Source organism: Rhea pennata, chromosome 1 (genome assembly GCF_028389875.1).
Source record: "Rhea pennata isolate bPtePen1 chromosome 1, bPtePen1.pri, whole genome shotgun sequence".
Lineage (NCBI taxonomy): Eukaryota > Metazoa > Chordata > Aves > Rheiformes > Rheidae > Rhea > Rhea pennata.
The window spans coordinates 183,448,601-183,469,103 of record NC_084663.1 but is presented as its reverse complement, the minus strand read 5'-3'; the positions used below and the strand labels follow the sequence as shown (position 1 = coordinate 183,469,103).

Sequence of the window (20,503 nt, the reverse complement as noted above, 5' to 3'; positions counted from 1 at the left end):
GCTTGCAGAATAAAAACATACTTAATCAAAATTTAATTAGAAGCTAAAATTTATTCTGCTAAGAAAATGTATATTTGCTAGAAAAAAAAAAGAGACAGAACATCAGAATATCAAAAATTCACTTGCATGAACAAGTTCAGAAATGATAAGATTCAATTTATAGACAATTAAAGGAAACACTGAGTGAACATTGCTTCAAAGAAATTCATTTTTTCACTAAACAAGAACATTGTGTCTTTTTTGGAATAAGCCAAAGAAAACAAGTTGTGAAACAAGATATTAAAACTGAGTTAACAGTATATTTTAATTAACACTTATTTACAGTACATGCACAGACCAACAGGCTTATTCCACTCTGACTTCTCAGGATGTAAATAATTGTTTTCCTCAACAGCAAATTTTTCTTTATCAGTGTGCAGCAAACATAGTAGAAAGAGCTGATGTATCCGAGCAAGTCACAATTAAGACACAATTACAATAGCAAATCCTCTTCTCCCCACCCCCTAAATCCCAAGTACTTACAAAGACAAATTCCTTCGTAGCAGTGTTACGAAAATGAAGGTCAGACACCTCTGTTTCAGAAGCTGCCAGCCACTGGAGTACTGCTCTGAGCTGGGGATCCACTATATTCGGTTCCAGATCAATATTCACTATTGCTAATGTCTTTCTTATTTGCTCCATACCTAACATTAAAAATAAAATATCAAATTTACAGGTCCAAACTGTCTTAAAAGAATGGTTATGCATCACTATTAGACTATTTTATCTTAAATATTTCATTTTAGAATATATTGAAGGGCAAAAAACATCTAGGTCTGAAACATTCTGTTCTTTTGTGCTAGAAGGGTTTATCCCATTTGCAACCAAATGTAAACATATCTGAAGATTAAAAAGCATCCAAACTTTAATGTAAGATTCAGGACTTTTGGTGGAAGACAGTATTTTTCCAGAAAAAAAATCTAATACATTATAGAAGAATAAACCAATTATAAAAATTAGTGACACTTACTGGATAGAAAACATTGTGGCAATATATCTATATAATCACTCAAAAAACATGATACATTTTTCATTTTTACAAAATAGTTATGCATTTGGGAATAACAAGACTTTGTCTCAAACTATTTACTGAACAACATACAGCTACCTGAGAGTAAATCAAACAAGCTACTGACATAACCAGATCTTCCAAATGTACAGCACCATATACAAAGGTTTTCTACTCATAATGCAATTTAAATGGTCCTATGACAAAAGTAATCTGAAATGATCTTTTCAAATGAATAGTGAGATGGTGAACAGTTAAACTGTTATAATTTCACTAGAAGTATTTTGCAAGAAATCCACAACACAGTATGAAGCAGTCTGTTTGTTGCACTCCAGGAGACACTTTATTTGTGTAGAGAAATAAATTCAAGCACCATTTTAGTCAAACAATTTAGGTGCATTCAAAAAATCCTAGAAATGTTTCAAGTCAACAACCACCAACAGAAAGCAACATTATACTGAAAACCTAGATGAAGTCTACAGAGCAGAAATCATGTTTATTATAGTTATTTTTACTATGAAAAAAAAAAGGTATTCAGTAATTTAGTTAATTTCCCTATACCCTCACAAATTCCTAATGGTCAGTGAGACTGGATTACAAAAGTTAAGTGTGGTTCAAATTCCACGCTCTTCTAGAAGTTAAAAATGCATCTTTTTGCCTACATCAAAACTGAAGATGTGCAAAAAGACTTAATTTCCTCTCTAATTAGGTAAAGGAGGTTTACTGAAACTCTGATTATTTCATCTTCAGAATACATCCAACACAAAAAACAGCTATGTTACAAATTGTTCTAACATCAGCTCATCTTTAAACCAAACTCATGCTGAGAGGCTGAGACATAAACAAGGCACTACCTATTCAGCCTGTCCTCGTTTGAGAGCGAGCTGCCAAAGGTTGTTGCCTTAGGCTGGAACCTGCATGGAGTTCCCTTTAAAACCAGCAGGCGTTCAAAAGCTTCTAGATAAAACCTATTTTATACTTCACTGAAAAGAAACAGAGTATCACAAACATATCGAACCCAAGTTGTCTCATTTGTTTCTCATGACTGCTCTTACCAAAGCTAATATGGCTAATTATAACATCATCTTTAGTGTCTTGAGAATAGTCATGCAGTTACGTTGCTGTAGCTCATATTAAGCATTTTCTAGAGAGATTTTTCCACACATACAAATTTATACTTTCAACAAGCAGGTCAGCGTTCATTACCTTAAGAACATTGTGTTAGCTGAGCACCACAGTGACAAGCATTTCCAATAGGCTATAAATATCAAAGTATTAAGAAGTGTTCATAGAGTACTAATATATGAATATCTTCCAACTCTTGACTGACATGAATTATAACAGATAATACAGTTGCCACCTTGTTTTGCAGACTAAAAATCAAGAACAATAATGTAGAATGCACAAGTCAAGAACAACCACCTACGTTGGAACTAATACTACCTTCTACCGCATCCTTGGAGTCTTCATCTTTATCTTCCGTTCCATCACTATTTTAAAAGTGAAACAAAAATTTTAACACAATCCGCTATATGCACAGTAAGTGTAATCAATCCTAAGACTGTAAGGAAGGTCAATCAGTAAAGGGCATGAAGATCCTAACAGAATTAAGGAATGACCATGAAAAGAAGCTTTGCTTCTCACACTATTTCATGTTATAAGTGAACTTGTCACTAAGTTTACAATATTTGCTCTTCGGGGAAGAAAGGCGAGGAGAGAAATAGAAGAGCGTTAAGAAGAAAGATATTATAATATGAAGACATTTTAAAATAAGACAAAGCCTTTGTTTTTAATTAAGGAGGACAGTTTAGTTTTGCTTTACATGTGAAAAGAACAGTCTTAGGTCACAGTTATGAACGGCTATAGGTTATTCAAAGCTGTATGCCACAAGTGCTACACAGAATCAATTATCAAGCAATTTTGGAAGTTTCTACAAGCTAAAGGAAAATAAAAACAGAAATCCCATAGGATGCAGTCTCTAGTTTGCATGAAAAAGTAAATCTAAAGACTTGTAAAATCACAAGCAAAAACATGCATGAAAGGGACCCCTCATTTCGCAAGCAGACTGCAGAACATCAGTTTAGCACAGCAGAATTTATCCAATCAGTATGGATTAATTAATGAAAAAAATCATATTGTGATTAAATGAGAAGAGTGTGATAATGTATCAGCATAAAAATGCACTGTATTCTTGTCTTCAAAAAAGTGATTTCATGCATTAATTATGAGGAATCCATCTGGTTTATATTTCTGGACTCAACCAACCTGTCTGATGTTGGAAAGGATAAATTCTCCTCATACATATCCCCTTCTAAACCAAGACTGCTCCAGCTACTGCTGTTACCATTACTGCCAGGAGAAGAAGAGAACACAGCTGAACTAGAAAAGAACAATAGCTCGAACTAGAACCTTCGTTTTCCTCAGAGTTGTTTTGTCAAGATATTTAATGCTACAGCATTAAAACTTCCTAAACAGGTTTGCTGTACCGAGTACAAACATGATTGTCAGTGCTATTCAGAGCAGCAATTTGCACAATAATGCAAAACTGGTAAGTTCTGTATACAGGTATTTATTTGCACTCATTCATTTTCTAGATCAGTGCTAAGAAAAATTCTGTCCTCAGACCTAAGCACACAGCTTTTTACTTATATAGGCTCAACAGTTTCAACAGAATTACTCATAGGAATATGGATTACAAACACAATATTTGCTTAAAGACTAGCCAAGAGATCATGAAATTATATATTGTGAAGACAACTACACAAAGAAAATCCTTCTCTTCCTCATTCCAAAAACCAAGCAGTGATCCACAGCAGCCTGATGAATACAAAAAACTTAGGGGAAGGAGGAAAAAAAAACACATCCAAAACTTTTAAAAAAATAGTTCTTAAATATCTGAATATTCTTCTAAAAGCTTTTTAAAAACTATTTCTATAAATCAGTGAAAACAAGACTAAAAAGATAACTTGCTCACAGCTCACAAACATACTGCATTTATTCCACAACTATATTCAAGTCAATGCAAAGAGCTGAAAACTTGAACATGTCCTTACACTGGTACATTCTAAGCATTAAAATTTACACAGAATGTGGGGCCTGCACTTATATACAAGTCTGAGTTGCTCGCATGGTTAAAACTGCTGTTCCCTGATTTATTACCACCCCTAGAGCATGCCAGCAGAACCTTCCAAGAATACGATGTCAAGAGAACAGAACCAGAATTCTTAGAGAAGGTTAAATTGTTCATGAATGGTATGACAAGCCATGAAGCAGCTCCAGAGAACAGCTGCCGCAGGAAGATGCTTTTAGTTGTCTGTTCAGCTAAATGTTGTGTTTGAATGCTAAAGCTCTTTTCTACTTGTTCCAATCTCAAGACAAATAGTAGAATTTGAAATCACTAATAGTGCAAAGGAGGACTTCAAGAGCCAGACAACCAACCTCTTTTTGAGAGGCAGCAAACAACAGCATCAGTATGCTTTGCTTCCCGTTTGCCTGTCTGGATCCTAATTTTAACACAACAACAGCAGGTTAGTAAACTTGCAATGTGAATATACTCTTAAAGAAAAAAAGAAAAAAAAAAAAAGAAGTTGCAAACGCTTTATTCAGCGCATTGTTATTGTTGGTTATTTAGACAAAATGTGCAAGAACAGTCATATTGCTCTCTCATTACTCAAAAAGAAAATTAAAGAGAAGCACCCAAAGCAGCCAGCTTGGCTCTAGAACTGCAGCAAACCTATTAAAATGTATGATTAAAAAAATGCTAACGGTAGTTACTTACTTTTACCAAGATTATTTATAGTTGCCTGTTAGATTTGCACAGAAAAAGCAAATCTAATCTTGAAAACATTTCTCAACCTATTGCACAAGACTATCACAGTATACGTGAAGTATTAACATAAATTTGTTCTTAATTACATATACAGAACATGTATTTTAACATAGCCTGTTAATATCAATGCTTTGTACTCATAGATAGTCTTTGATTGAAAATTTTGGATGCATAACATAAATGCAATTAAAAGCTGCCCTAATTCTGAAATTAAAGGAAAAAGTGTTTATAATTTCAGATAATGACCTCCTACATACATATTACTGTTCAGATTAGAGGTTAATTTATTTTACAAAGGTTAAATTTAGTCTCATATAATCAGATATTTAACCATGTGATTACAATGTATAGCAATGCTTAAGGAAGTTTTGTAACATGAATTTAACTTCTCTGTAAAACACCGCATACTCTTGAAAAAGTCTTGCAGCCACAGAACAAGCAACAAAAGTGCCAGAAAAAGGCACTGTAATGCCTCTATGATGCTTCGTGCTGCTCTTCAACATAAATAAACTGGAAATAAGACTACTAGAAATAAAAGCTTTCAGCCTATCAAGTGAGCCTAACCAAGTCTCAAAACTGTGCCAAAGGTATTTGAACTAGCACTCAGGTCATACGCTTTGAGATTTTGCCTTAGGTACACACAGTAAAAGGCAAAAGGCAGGCCTCTGATCTGAATTATAATCTAAATCAGATGTTCTGATTAATCCTCTGGAGAAGCCTAAACCTGTGTAATAACTGTAGAGGAAGCTGAAGACTGTTAGATTTCTAAATTTAAGCAGCTAACATCATGTGTAAAGTAGACACTGAATACTCCCCTAAATGACTAACTTTACCAAGTTCCTATTTCCATTCAGCACAAGAAACTAAAGCAATCACACTCTTGATAATTCTCCTCAAGTTGTCTTGCTCTCTTGTTTATTGTTAGTTTAATCCTCTATGAAGTACAATTTTCATACTGATCCTCATTAAACGTATCTCCTCTCAATCCATAAGCTAACAGACTAATAGAGCACATACAATGTCAATATAGCTACTACATGTCTTTTTTTTTTTTTCTTTTTTTTCCCCATGAGAAAATAAAGTAAAATAAGAAAGTAAGGTAAGGTAAAACGAACCTGACTGCTGCAGCCTGTATCAATTTTCTTTTATAGGGATTCTGACCCTGTGTTGCACAATTTAAGCTACCATTAATAGTATCTCTACATTTATCATTACGAAGATGATTTTCCAAGTGTAAGCAAGGGAAGTTTCATGCACCAGCATGTACTGAATACTGCATAAAGCCTGAAAAATACTCATTGGTTGGTGGGGAGACTCTCCCCCTTACCCTGCACCCAATCCCCCCCAAAAAAACTTGTTTCAAAACAAAATGAGTATTTATTTATAAATAAAAGCAATCAACAGTCAGACTAGACTTACATAAATTTCCATTGATGCAAATAAAATTCTGGATACCAAGAACTACTTGATAGTACATTCAGATGTTCCAAAATGACATAGTTTATATTTAAACTGTGCAGTAGTTTTTAAACAGATAGCCTTAATATAGGGTGAGGGGACCCAGAGGATTTCAACTGCTGTAGCTGCATGATAAATGCCCCCTCTATTACTGCTGAAAGCCATTTCCCTGTTTAATTATTTCTGCTTATGTTAAGAGCAGGTAAAAACAGTATACCTTCATCACCGCTACGCAATTCTTACATTTCTTAAAGAGATTGCCATAACAAGCTAACACTGCTCCATGCAGTGTTGCTACCAAAGCTTATTTTGTTACAGGCTTTTTTCCCCTGTGCTCTTTTTCCCTGTCTTTTGGCAATCACCTGCTAAACATCAGTGACAAGGGAAATACATGTGCTGCTATCAGTCCACGTAAGTTTTGTAAAGCCAGCTGGCAAATCTGTGTATGCCAGTTTCTTCTGCTGGCACCTGGCTATTCACATAAATGTGAGTTAATGCCAGTTTGGATCATTCCTCCTCTAGAAGCAATTGATTTTCTTGAAATTTTCTTTAAAGTGGGATTTGGGATGATACACAAAGACATTAGTACAACAGGTTCAAAAATTATATTTTTATATATATAAATATATATAAATACATATATATATTTTCTTATTAGCATCAACTAATCTGTATTTTATTCACTACTTTAACTGCCAATATGATTCTTTTTCCTTACACTCTGGCTTTAATCACGTAAGTCTGATTTGTTTTCACTCCCTCAACAGATGTTTTATTAAAATAAATTTAAGGTAAAGTAGTCTCTTACAAAATTATTTAGTTGTATCAGTGATAAAGTATAATATTGGTTTGATTAAACTACTTTCAGTTAAATAAAAGTGAAGATACTACAGAATTTAAAATGAGTATTTTCACTTTAGTACTAATTTATTTGTACATTATATAAGTAAAGATTACTTCTGTGTTTTCTTTAACAACTGAATAATGTTGGAAGTACTAACTAGTATGCAAAAAAACAAACACTGAACTTACATAGAAAGTGATACACACTTCATCCAAGTTTAAGTCTATTTATTTTTCAAATCTCCTGTATACAGAACCTAGGGTCAAAAATTCTCCCTCTAATTTTCACTGGCAACAGGCATAGCTACTGCAAATTTTTTATTATCAAGCAGCCAAGTGGAGGTATAGCAAGGCGCTCTATAGAAAAAAAAGTTACTATCCTGAATGGACTAAGTTCCAATACATCTATAAGCTCTGATTAGTAGTACATAAATACTCCATCAACATCAGTTAGAATAGCTTATAAATTCAACCCCCTGTCCCCCCCCCAAAAAAAACCTTATCATCTAAGCTCCTGAGAAATTAAATTCACATTTTTTATTTTCAGAACAAATGAGTTTACAGAAAATATATTCTTAGGTTTTAATATTTCAGAGCATGAGTAAGATGCACTACTTTCAAGTTGTATTTTATACATGACAGTTGCTTTTAAAATGCCTGTATTTTTGCTAGTGCTGAAATTACAATATACAGTGTTACTTGATACCATTTCCTGATACCAATGAAAATGCAAACTCTACATATTAATGCTGTGTATAGTACTAACATTCATGAACAAAAGTTTTGTAAGAAAACAGATTCATACACATTAGAGCTAATTCTAACAAAAAAGCCATTGTTTCCTGAAAAGTTGTTCACTCCCCATTTCCCAAGAGAAAATCATTTGATATCAGCAGACAGCAAGATAATTGTTTAACTATGCTAAAATACTTATAGTTACCTGTCACTGAGGTGAAGAAAACTGCTGCTTTCATCAGGATGTTCATCTTCAAAACTTAGATTGGACCAACTGCCAGTGCTATCATCACCAATACTCAGACTCATCTGCTGGCTAACAATAGATTCAACAGAATGAAATCCTTCTCTTCCAGTAGAGCTAAACAGAGGTTTAAGATGAAAACATCACTTGAGCTGTTATCTCAGGCTGATCTGTGCTAGAACTTGTAAAGTAATTTAATACCATTTCAAAGGTACTAAATTCCAGGCAAAAAAAGGGGAGTATACATTAATTTGTACTCTGCTTTCAAACTAAGAAATGGAAAAACCTAATGAATTTCAAATTTGAAAAAATTTTGTAACATATGCACATACCCTGCTTCGAGCCAGGATTGCCATTTGAAACTCATTCATCAGGAGGAGGCAATTGTACAAATAGCACTCTCGTTTGGAAAATTACTTGTATAAAGCATAGTAAGGCATTTTACTCTTACAGATGGATCAAGTCACACTTTGAGTGCGAAGAATTAGCATTTCTGAGCTTGTTCACCATAGGACAATTTAGCTGTATCTTCTCCCTGCCTTCATTACAACCAGCTAGCTACTAGTGGCTTGCTATTGTAGAAAAATTTCTTAAGAGGACACTGGTGTTTAAAATGCTATAACTTTTCCATTTTTGAAAATTAAGGAAGATCTTTCTGTAGATAAAAAATTATCTTCTTGTTTCAAGAAGGGCACCAATAGAGGCAGCATACAGAATTTGTCCCTGAGGGAAGAATTTTGTTTTTTCTCCCAAAACACAGTCAAGCAAGTATGCTGAATAACAGATGGTCTTTAGAAGACCCTTCAAAAGATCCAATTTTATACCTTTTCAATTAAAATGTTACAAACTTCTTTTAGAGTTCAATCTAAAAACATACCTATATGCACTAACTTTTACAGTCAAACTCTGGTTAACTATATATAGATCAATGCTAGAAAGTTCAAGAAAAGCTATTATCCTACTACTGCTGTAGAGAGTAATCATTTCAAGATTGTTACATCCACCATTTAAAAAGCCAGTCTTAAGCACATCACAGATAACACTTCGCTCTGGTAGGCGTGCATTTTCGCAGGCAATGATATAGCTTAGAATAAGTACTGTTTAATCTCATTGGGCAATACGAAAGTTTTTTTCCATTTTTATTCACAGTTATACCAGTGCTAGCAGTAATTTTTTTTTCTTTGCACATAAGCAAGGCAGCTCTCAAGAAGCATACACATTTTATACCACACTTTAGATACCAATAAGAAGCACTTATAAACTAGATGTCATGTTAAAACTTTATTATCCCCTCCTTATCACAGAAAAATAAACAGCATCCTTCAAACCTTGCTTTTTAGATGCTCTACCATATTCTAACTAGACGTTTCAGATAACATTTTAAAGCAGTGATTCAAAAACAAAGTGTCACCTCTGATATTGTTGATATTAGAAAAACACCATCACATGACATAAAATGATTTTTTTGATCACACTCCAATTAAGGGCTCAACCATGTTACTAAAACAGCCATAGTATACAACTTATTAGCATTTATGTGCTGCTTGATTTTTTAGTTAAAGGCTTTCATTGAAAGGCTGCAGAAGTTAAAACAGAGCTTACTGGTATAAATTGTTTTGTAAAAATAACTCATATATACATAACAAAAACTTCAATTCACAAAACACTACAAGCAGGAAGTATTACACATTCCATATCACATTGTAAAAAAATTGGTTTCAGTCCCACTGTGGCCTTTAGTCACTAAAAAGACATTAAAAAGTTTTATTATTCATCTTGATGTCACTCTAGAAATCAGGAAAACAAATCCTTGGCCATTGTGAGGAATTCCCTTGCAAAACCATTCAGAAAGTAACCACTATAAATTAGAAAGATCAACAAGATAAAAATTATTCTTAGACCTCAAGAAGAGATTAAGTCATTCTGATTTTAAAAAAAAAAAAAAAAAAAAAAAAAAAAAAAAAAAAAAGTAATGTTTTCCCAAAGTTACTGTGGCACATATTTCTTATTTAGAGGTATATTAAAAGAAACAGTATATTAGCCAAGATACTCAAGTCTAAGAGTAAGCTTCTGTTCTAATATATTACTACTTTTTTAAGTTAAAGTGTATCAGAAGTATTTTTTTTTTTTCTAAAAGTAAGTTTTATACTACTTTCATACTACAACGGCTAGCTCGGTTTTCTAGTACCAACCACTGGTCATACTGACAAAAAAAAACCCAACCAAACAAACAAACAAAAAAACCTATTTTTTCCTCAGTACAAAAGAGGAAATACAGGTATGGAACAAACCTGGACTCGGTCATGGCTCACAAGTCAACAAGACCTTTAATTAAGGTTTAACAGTCTTTACGGTAAATAAAAATAGCAGGTGTTTAAAGCTGAAATTCCAATTATTAGTCACCTACCAGAACATACATATGCTGATGTACACAGAAACTTTGATTTTAAGTCCCACCAGTGGAAAAAAGTATTTTTTTCCCATGTCCAAATCATTTAACTATCACCAGAATAATAAAAAGAACAATATCAAGTGTATATTTCTAAAAGAAAGAAATTGCTTCTGATCACACAGTGATTGTACTAACAATCCTTTTTTTTTCCCGGTACAGAATGCAAGAAATGAGAAAAGAAATATTACCTTATATTAACTGCCTGACCAATATTAGTCATAGCTGATGTCATTATTTCAGTAGTAAGGCTTTCAGCAAAACTGACTCCATCTTGCCCAATACCACTGTCAGCCGTCAGACTTGCGTTACTCAGTTCTCTCTCTGCTTTCTCAGCAGCTGCAGTAACCACCTTGTCAGAAAAAAATGCCTTTTGTTCTACATCAATATGAATTTTAGGAATATCAAGGTGCAATACTCTTGATTTTTGACAGACACCACCCAACCTAGAATGAGGGAAATGCCTCACTAGAATTGAGGGTTCTTGTGCAGGTAGACAAGATGTACTTTCTGTACAGTACTGATGTTCCTTCATACTGCAGCATCTGCACACAGTTCCAGAAAAAGGAGACAATTTCTCAGCATATGAGAGTCTATCCCCATGTTTTCTGTTTTCAGACGCATGGAGAACAGCAGATTCTAAACTCGTTTCTACAGTATCGTCTGCTATTTTTCTAGCATATTGTTCTATAGCTTGAATTATGCCTTCACTGTAGCCATTTTCATTTAAACTGCCTGTACTATGATACAGTTTATGATTTGGGGAGAAAGGAAGAAATGCCCTAGAAAATGTTGTTTTAATAAGATCCCCTGTGACTTCATTAAATTCATTCTTTTTATATAGACAAGAATCTGTCAAAGATTTGGGCAAACACGCTCCTGACATTTTTAATTTCTTCCTGACATCACAAGTTATACTCTGAGCAAGAGATTCTGAAAAGCGTAACAACTCTGTGCATTCCGCTCTCTGGGTACAGACATTCCTTTCGCAAGTTTGGTCTTCACAGTGATGAAAGCTGCTTTTCACTCGCTGTAGTGAATCTTTATTCAGTATTCTGAAGAGCTCCAGCTTACCATTGACCTCTGCATTTTGCCCAGGCAGTGTCTTTCTGTTGTACCTCCATTTAGTTTTCCTAGCAGCTTGCTGTAGGCCTGATTTTACAGATCTGTAAGCAAGTCTACTAGCGTACTGATCCAGCAACAATTCAGCATTACCACCTTCTCTTTTCAAAACTCGAATAATATGATCTGCATACTCATCAGTCACACTTTCACAGCTTGGGTACTTGGAAGTCAAACTCATCATGCCCAAACTTTGTGGTAAAGAAAGTACAGAAGAATCCCTCTCCCTGGACCACTGGTCCCGCCCTGGACCCCATCGCTCTTTTGAACTATCATCTTTTCTCAGATAAAGGCAATCCACCTGGCAGTTAACTCGCTTCAACCTCAACAGGTTACAATGCCTTGATTTCACCATTTTCTTGGCCTCATTGATGACTTTTCCTGCCATATCACCTGCATAATTCCATAAAGAATTGCAGGTCTCTTCAGGAATGCTTATAAATGCAGCAGTCCCATATCTTTTGTTTGGCATTCCTAACTGAACCTGTTTATTAGCTTCAGCTTCATTTGTTTTATCATCTAAATGGGAAGCAGCCATTTCAGTTGCTATTGAAATTATATGACTAGCTAAGTGATCTGCATACTGTATTGTTTTTTCTGGATGTTCTTCTTTCTCAACTAGCATTTCAGAATCATCTTCATCTTCACTACTTTCCACTTCTTCAGAAAGCGACCGCATGAGTTTCAGCATAAATTCTTCTTTTTCCAGAGAGTCGTGTTCAGTTTCAGACAAACTAGTAACAGATGGATTATTGTATGGTGTAGAAGGCGGTGTTGCAGGTGCGAATTCCTTTGCTAATTTTCCCTTAAGTTTCTTAGATAATTTTCTTAGGTTCCTTTCAGAATTAGTTTGACATTGTACCAAGGGAGTTGGTGGGGGTGTATCAGGCATTGCACAGGTATTTCCATCCTTGTTAGCTGATTTGTCTTCCATCTGCAAAGCATCTTCACTATTAAACATAACTGAAAAGTTACTTGCTTGCAGACAACTATCATCCTGTCTGTAAGTCAGCAAACCTGATGATGTTTTCTGAGTGTCACAGTGTTTTGAGGGCTTATTTAAGCACTTTATTGAGCAGCTTCCTGTGTCATTAAAATCTTCTGGAACATGCTTAGGAAAAGTCACAGTGGAACATCGTGGTGGTGAACTTGACAAAAACCTCCATCCTTTTTGTTCCTGCCAACTGTCTTTAGATTCTGAAGAATACTGAGCAGAATGAGCTGGAGTAAGAAGAAATTTAGATGGATTATTCAAAGGCATCTGTTGCTGTCCAACAATTATAGGAACATTATTTTGTTTCTCAGCCTCTTGCTTCCTTACCATGCTATATTCTTCTTTTCTACTGTTATCTGCATATGTCTGTGAGCCCATATTCAATGATAAATAATCACAGCTGCTGGATACCACACTGTTACTTTCATCCACGGATCGTTTTATGATATACTGGGCCATGTGGTCTGCAAACATGTTCTTGGGAAAATCTTCACCAATGCATTGCAAATAAGGCTTTTTCTCTATTTTTTTAGTTAAAAAATCTGTGTAATCTTCCACTGCTTTTGCAACCCTTGATGAAGTTATAGCTTCATAGGTTTCATTTACAATCATATCTACCATTGTTCCAGAGAAACTACTGATGCCTTTTGATCCATTTGTTAATTCTAAGTTATTATTCATTTCAGATCTATTATTTGCTTGTTTGGTATCATTTTGGTTATGTAAAAGTGATGGATTATCTTCAGTACTTTGACTGGAATCTGAAGCTAGGTATATATTTCTGAAAGAAGCAACTTCCTCCTCTCTCTTTCTTGTTGTGAATAATGAATGAGTAGAGTCTTCATACACTTTTGTTTTGCCACCACAGTTTGAAGCAGTCCCTGCTTTTGCTTTATAAACATCAGAAGAAACTTGATGCTGACAAATAGCTCTTCCAGCTAAGGGCACAGGGATTGAACTTACAACTCCAGAAGTACAAAACAGAGCATGCTGTACTGTATACTCTTTCCTGGATTCTTGTATGAGATTCAGTGCTACTCTATCATTAAAACTAGGAAAAGCTGTGGAAGTCTGGGTTGACTGTAACATACTTTCTGCGCTCACATATTTAATGTTGTCCATGGAAACACTAATGGCTGCTTGTGTTGTGAAGGTCACATCAACCTGAGATAGTTCAATAAAAGCCTCCTGAATGACAGATTCAGATAAATCTCTGGCATAGGATCTTACCACTTTGTCTTCAAAATCAAATGACGAAGGTTGTGCAGCTGTAGGTGTTGACGGATATGAAAACTGGCATACTTCCATGATTCCTTCAAATACAAGTTCTTCAGCAAGGTCTGCTGCAAATCGTGCAACTGTGTTAGTGAATATTTGTTTCTTTATATGGCTCAGCTCTTTCAAAGCACCAGTTATAGCTTCACTCACCAAAAAGCTTGCCAGCCCATTAATGGCACGCTCCTTCAAGGAAATTGCTCTACGTCTTCCAATCTCATAAAAAGCCATCTGAAAGACTGAAGAAGTCAATCTAGCAGCCAAATGACAAAGTGCATTGGTGCATGAAGAAACGCCTTTTTGCAGATCTTTAAACGCACTACCAAAACTTTTTTCAACCAATTCAGTCGCAAGTTTTTGAATGCTATCTCTAATCATTAATGATTTATATTTCGATCTGGCTTGCTTATCTGGCTCCTTGCCAGTTTTCATTCTGCAATCTGCAGTTTGACTTTTTTCTCCTTTCAAATCAATTCTGTTGCATTTGGACTCATTTCCTGCACATAATCGTTCTGATGAAGACTCCGAATGAAGAACAGAACCTAGTATTTCAAATGAAAAACTATCAGCATATTCTGAGAAAGAATTATAAAGTGCATCATGGTGATTTTGACCTGTCCCATCTCCACCAAGATTCAACCGACACAAACATTCAGAAGAACCACAGCTCCCTAGTGGACTGAAAGCTGACGATCTAATAGGGCTGAACAAACCTCCATTCTCTTCCCCTGTTTTAACTGGGCGAGGAGAATCTGGAACATCAAAGACACTGCTGTACGGTGATTCTGGTTTACGAGGAGTTGGTTTCTTTACATTGGCTGGAAGTGTGGGACGATCACACTTGAATTTTTGAGGATTCATTGTAGTGCTTGCAGAACATAGCTGCTCACGAGCAGTCCTCCTTTTCTGAGGAGGATTCCCTTGGACTGGATCCCTAATAACTTTACAAGTGTTTTCTAGGGTTTGTTCCAGTTCATCTAATTGATCAAAACTATCAAAAAATTCACTCACTTCTGAGTCTGAATCCTCTATGCCATCTTTCAGTACTGGAATTTTTGGCAGCTGAAGTTTTGCCTTCAAGCTTTTTTGATATCCTTCTTCATCTAAAAAGATAATAGGGCTTGGACTGGAACAATCTGACTCAGAAGATTCTGCTGGAGAGGAGGAAAATAATGTTTTATGTAGAAAATTAACACCTTGATCAGAAGGATTAGATGGCTTGTAGAAACTCCACTGTATCCAAGGATCAGAAATTGAGGTTTTAACTGAATTTTTTACTGAGGACAGTTCCTTAAGTCCCAAAATATTAATCAAAGTAGAAGATCTAGCAGATGACTTTCGATGTACAGAACCCATGAGGATTTTTGAGTCAACGGCTTCTAAACACTGAGCAGAGAGGGTCTGTGAAGCAACATCTCGAAGGTTTCGAGAATTAAAGTTGCACGTCCCTAAAAAGAAAAAAAGAAAAAAGCTTCAAAAACAAAAATCCCAACACAAATGCACAACACTGGAGACAGATTTTGACAGCAATCACTGGGCTTTTTATTGTTGCAATACATTAGCTGATCTTTTACGATCAGAATTTGAAAAGAATGAAGGACTGATTTATCAGACAAATCTCATTATTAACAAAATCATGTACTCTTTAGTATACTCCACAGGTTCTACTTCATCTGGATCTGACACCACAATTAGAACCTTTAGCTTATTATTTGACAAACTACTATTGTGAAAAAAAAGGCAAAAATTTAAATTGACATTTTTGTATTATCCCTTTGAAAAAGGTGATTACTGTAAAAAAAAAATTACTAATGTTTCGTATACATTTATTGCCTCATGAAGTCCTACAACAGACAAAATTCAAAATACAGGCTCTACAACAAAATTCAACTGCATGCAAGGACTTACCAACACTTTGTATCTTTGAAGGCTCATCTTCATCCAAGTGTTCAAAAGCAGTGACAAAATCATCTTCAATTGAAGAAACTGATTGATTAGTATCATCATCTTCAGCATGGGATGTCTCTGTTTGATGTTTTTGCAATGAATTTATTTCCAGTGCATATCTTACACCTGTAGTATATTTGCTCAGCAAGGTAAATACACAATCAGCTTTGATCCTTGGGAATGAAGGAGACAATCTCACCACACAAAGAACTTCGTGAAGCTGATTCTTGAAAAAGAGGGCAAGAAAGAAGAACAAACATAACAAACTTGGAAAAGTTTCAACTGTCAGGAATAACAATGGATTTTTTCAAATTTTTTTTTTTTATGAAGCAATTTACAAATATTTTACAGATAAGGAAAAAATGGAACAGTTAGTGTACAGCAATACTTAAATCACTCATTTTAATAACCCCTGCATTCTAAACAAATTATGGCATTTAAAAAGTTACATAAAACAGCCCTGATTAATACACACTCAAGACCATTAAGAATATACATGTTAAAGACCATTAAGAATATACATGTTAAAGACCTGTAGAGGAAGAGAGAACTTGAAATACTGTTCAGCATGAAAAAAAATTGAGTTTGGGTATCATAGCAATACAATAAAGTTTACATTGTATCACGAGTCAACATGGCTTTAACACGTTTGCTTTAACAACATTTATAGCTGGACAACAAAAATAAAACATTGAATTTTATGAACAGCTAATATTGTCTTAATTTCCTGGCACCTATATTTCAAGGAGGAACAGAAGCTGTATCTGAGCATAGCAGTCATAGGCAATGTGATTAGTTTCACTTTCTTTCCAAGTTGGCCATAAAAAGGAGTTCAGTGAGGCAGAGGCACAGGACCAAGTCAGCAAGCAAGCACAGACAAGGCATATCATGCATTAATTATGTGAGACGGCATTTTACTCCATACTAGCTAGATTAGGTAATCTATTGATCATAATGTGCACTTAAAACTAAAAACACCTCCAAATTTCTTAATCAATCTTCTAAAACTCATGTGCTTTTACAAGAAGAAACAGTCCTAAAGGGTACTTATTCATAGCTCATTTAAGGATTACCTGCGCACTGCTTCACCTTTTAAGCATCCTCCTATTGATTTTACTGCTACAGAGAGACTCACAGTAGCAGAAGTTGTCTTGCACAGCATTAATATTAAATATTTATATTAACTATTCTGTATTAATAATAAAGCACTTGCCTTCAAAGGAAATAGTTTATTCTGAGATTTTCTAACATAATTTTTACACACAAGGAAACTGCAGAAACATGATATTAACACTGGTTGGCCCCAGATAACACAAATATTACAAGCAGGAGAAGGTGTGGTACTAAACTCTTGTAAAATCAACTGAAAGATATCTGTATCTAAGACATGTAAGAAGACACTGAATGTTTACCTGATGTTTCATGATACAAGGTTTTTCCAAGCTTTTCTTTATACCTTTTAGAAATATAACTTCATTTTCTTTTAGTTTGCACAACTGAAGCGATTTCAGGACATCTGGAAGCTCTACAGAAATAGCTGTCAATTCCTAATTTAAATATGAGAATACATTTAGAATACAGAGTGAAAAAATAACATGTAGATAAGAGTTTTTGATTTCATATCCCCAAAACTGTGTATTAATAATTAGAACAGGTTGCCCAGAGAGGTTGTGGAGACTACATTCTTTGAGATGCTCAAAAACTGTCTGGATACAGTCCTAGGATGCCTACCCTAGGTAACCCTGCTTGAGCAGGGAGGTTGGAATAGGTTATCTCCAGAGGTCCCTTCCAACCTCAACCATTCTGTGAAAATATTACAAGCCATTAATTTTGACAAAGCTTTTGTTTTCTTCCCTATTTCTTACCCCATGCTTCAGTTATTCTCTCAAATTTGTGTAAAACTGATTTCCACTAACAACTTAATCCACACTCATTTCTAATCCACATTTCTACCAAAAGAAAAATGTCTACTGTTCTCATGTGACAGAAGAGCTTTCAAGGTTGCACAGGAGAAATTTTAGAAGGAGTAAAAAGCATCTACCATCCTACAAAGGGCACAACTACTCAGAGCAGACTGAACTCAGCTAATAATACTTCATAAACTTCATCAGCCCCGCTCTCTCTAAACTTAATCTAACTCAAAATGATCAAATAGTTCTTACCTATACTTGGGAGAATATTTAGCATTATTATTTTATTAAATTCTCAATATTGATGCAAGCTTGAACACAAATGGGTTCAGAATTTCTATTTTATTTTAAACATCAGTGAACTGTTACAGCAACCTCTAGCTAGCTGGCAGTCAATTCAGGAAAGTTATAGCTTTGAAGATGACAATGGTACCTTATTATTAAGCACAACTCTATGAAAGAGAAAGTTACAAACAAAACAGTCATGCCAAAAACTGATACATACAGTAAAAAATTAAAAATAAAAGAATAAAATAAAATTTAAAAAAACACCCACAATTTAAGTATTCCAGACCATTCCAACACAGTATTTTAAATATATATAAAGCACTGGTACTTGTATTAAAATCAAAGTATTTTTCAGCTACATTTAAAACTTATGAACATTTTTAAATACTCAGTGTAAATATTTAACTTCTCCAAGAAGAATACTATTCCATCAAAAAGGTATATATTATTTCAAAGAGATCACCAGTGCTGATCTACATGATCTTCCAATAGAGATATATACTGTACCTGCAAATGAGCAGTACCAGTCTCTTCAGCAAAACCAATAAATGTAATCTGTAGAATATATGAACATGTTAAAACATAGAAGTTTCTAGATTTCTGTAGAAATTTAATGATTAAAATTAAACAGATTTTACTGAAAAGCTTCATTTTACTGTCAAAAAAAACATACCTTTGAGCAGCATTGCTTGCAGAAAGAGTAATATACAGTCTTACATGGAGAAGAGTAATCCTATGCCACTTGACTTGTCATGAAAGATTAGATCAGACTGAAGGGCATATACATTTAAAATCTACTACCTAGAATTTCTTCTAATGGCCTATTGGCTGGTGCATCTTGAGCAACATGTACAGTTCCATTACATCTGTTGATATAAACACAATTTTGCAAAAAGATCACTGCTCCTCTGTCCTTGCTTCCAGCTGGCCAGGTATAAGCCAGTTCCAATCAGGTCTGAAATTTGTGTAAGACAAGAAGTCTTACTTGTAAACCAAAATCATACTAAAACATTAAAAATCTTGGCAACTCCTATTTTAGGGGGGTCTTGTACTGGGAGGCTACTTTCCCAACAGAAAAGAGCTTCTTGTTTAAATCCACGTATCTTAATTAGCATATTTCAGTTATGATGAAGCAGTAACTGAAAAAAAGCTTTGCAAGAGCATCCCAAACAGCTCTAGGCAAAACAGTTCTTCTGTACAGCATTCACCATCTAAACTACAAAACAATCCCATCTGAGCAATGTGCCCTTCAACTTCTACATCTTTTATCCGTACAATACCTACAACATACCTTTCAACTCCTACATCTTTAATCTATAAATCTACAATATCAGCTCAATTCTTCCACTAAAGAGACTTAACAGAATACCAAATGACTTAAAGGACTTGGAGGAAAACCAATTCTCTGAACAGCATTTTGGGGGACTTTGGGGTTGGCTGTTGGCTTTTGTGGGTGTACATCCTTTTTACTCCTCCCCCCAGCCCTTTCCTCTTTTTCAGGGTAATAATTCTGAGCCCCTTCTCCCACAGAATACTTCGTTGTGAGAGACAGGGCAGTATTAAGGAGTTGTAGTTTCACAGAGAGGGCCAACCAGTCAGCATGTATGTTGACTGGCCTGCAGACATTGGCAAAATGACATCATTGCAGAGTTCACCTATTTTTGCCTCAGTGACAACATTAATTTGGATCTCTCTATTGGACCTGCCTTCAATTGTCACAGAAGTAACAGAATCAACTTTAAGACCTCAAACATGGATGAAATTAGTACTCCAGTTCAGAAATCACTGGGGATCAGAGAGAAAAAAGGGCCTAGAATCAATAACATAAACCTTTTCCTCAAGCTGAAAATAGCGTATGGGGCACCGTATTTGAAGGTTATCATACTCCACAGGGACAGAAGTGCTGAATTAAAATTGCATAGAAAACCTAAATTCTGTTTTTTCTTAGTCTGAGCAATTACTTTGCAGTTCTAATAATGTTCTGTTAACACTATTCTTTATACAGATGCCTTTCCCTACATTTTTTACAGAAAAAAAGATCTGTCCTGTGAAGGTATATTGACCACCTTACATTTCATCCAGAGAGCTCTTAACTGCTTGAGCTGATGAAGTAATTGAGCATAGTAAGACACCCTTCTCCATAGTAACCATTGCTAGAGGCAAGCAAAACATATGCACAGCTAGCTATTTGCCAGGTACAAGTTAAAAAAAAAAGAAAAAGAAAAAAGAAAAAAGCACAGAGGGAGGGGGCAAAACTGAAAAGTTTGAGTTTCATTCTGGATTCTAGAGCACGGTCTGCCTGAACAGATAACCACTAGAGCTTGCAGGTTCAGTCCGGAATCTAAGGATACCATGCATACA

The 20,503-nt window shown here is 35.0% G+C and overlaps 1 protein-coding gene across 4 annotated transcripts in view; it reads right to left on the bottom strand.

Moving 5' to 3' along the window:
- AKAP11 (A-kinase anchoring protein 11) overlaps positions 1-20,503 on the bottom strand; it is a 42,193-nt gene that overhangs the window by 8,962 nt on the left and 12,728 nt on the right. Inside the window, exons 4-11 of one of the 4 annotated variants that reach the window (XM_062566972.1) lie at positions 18,650-18,697; positions 17,357-17,491; positions 15,906-16,170; positions 10,798-15,445; positions 8,119-8,274; positions 3,314-3,427; positions 2,492-2,538; positions 523-683 (exon numbers count right to left, since the gene is read on the bottom strand). In XM_062566972.1, coding sequence (XP_062422956.1) covers positions 523-683; positions 2,492-2,538; positions 3,314-3,427; positions 8,119-8,274; positions 10,798-15,445; positions 15,906-16,170; positions 17,357-17,491; positions 18,650-18,697 — 5,574 coding nt within the window. Of the gene's footprint in view, positions 1-522; positions 684-2,491; positions 2,539-3,313; positions 3,428-8,118; positions 8,275-10,797; positions 15,446-15,905; positions 16,171-17,356; positions 17,492-18,649; positions 18,698-20,503 lie in introns of those variants that run through there. The other 3 variants (XM_062566973.1, XM_062566975.1, XM_062566976.1) reach the window with 3 other exon arrangements.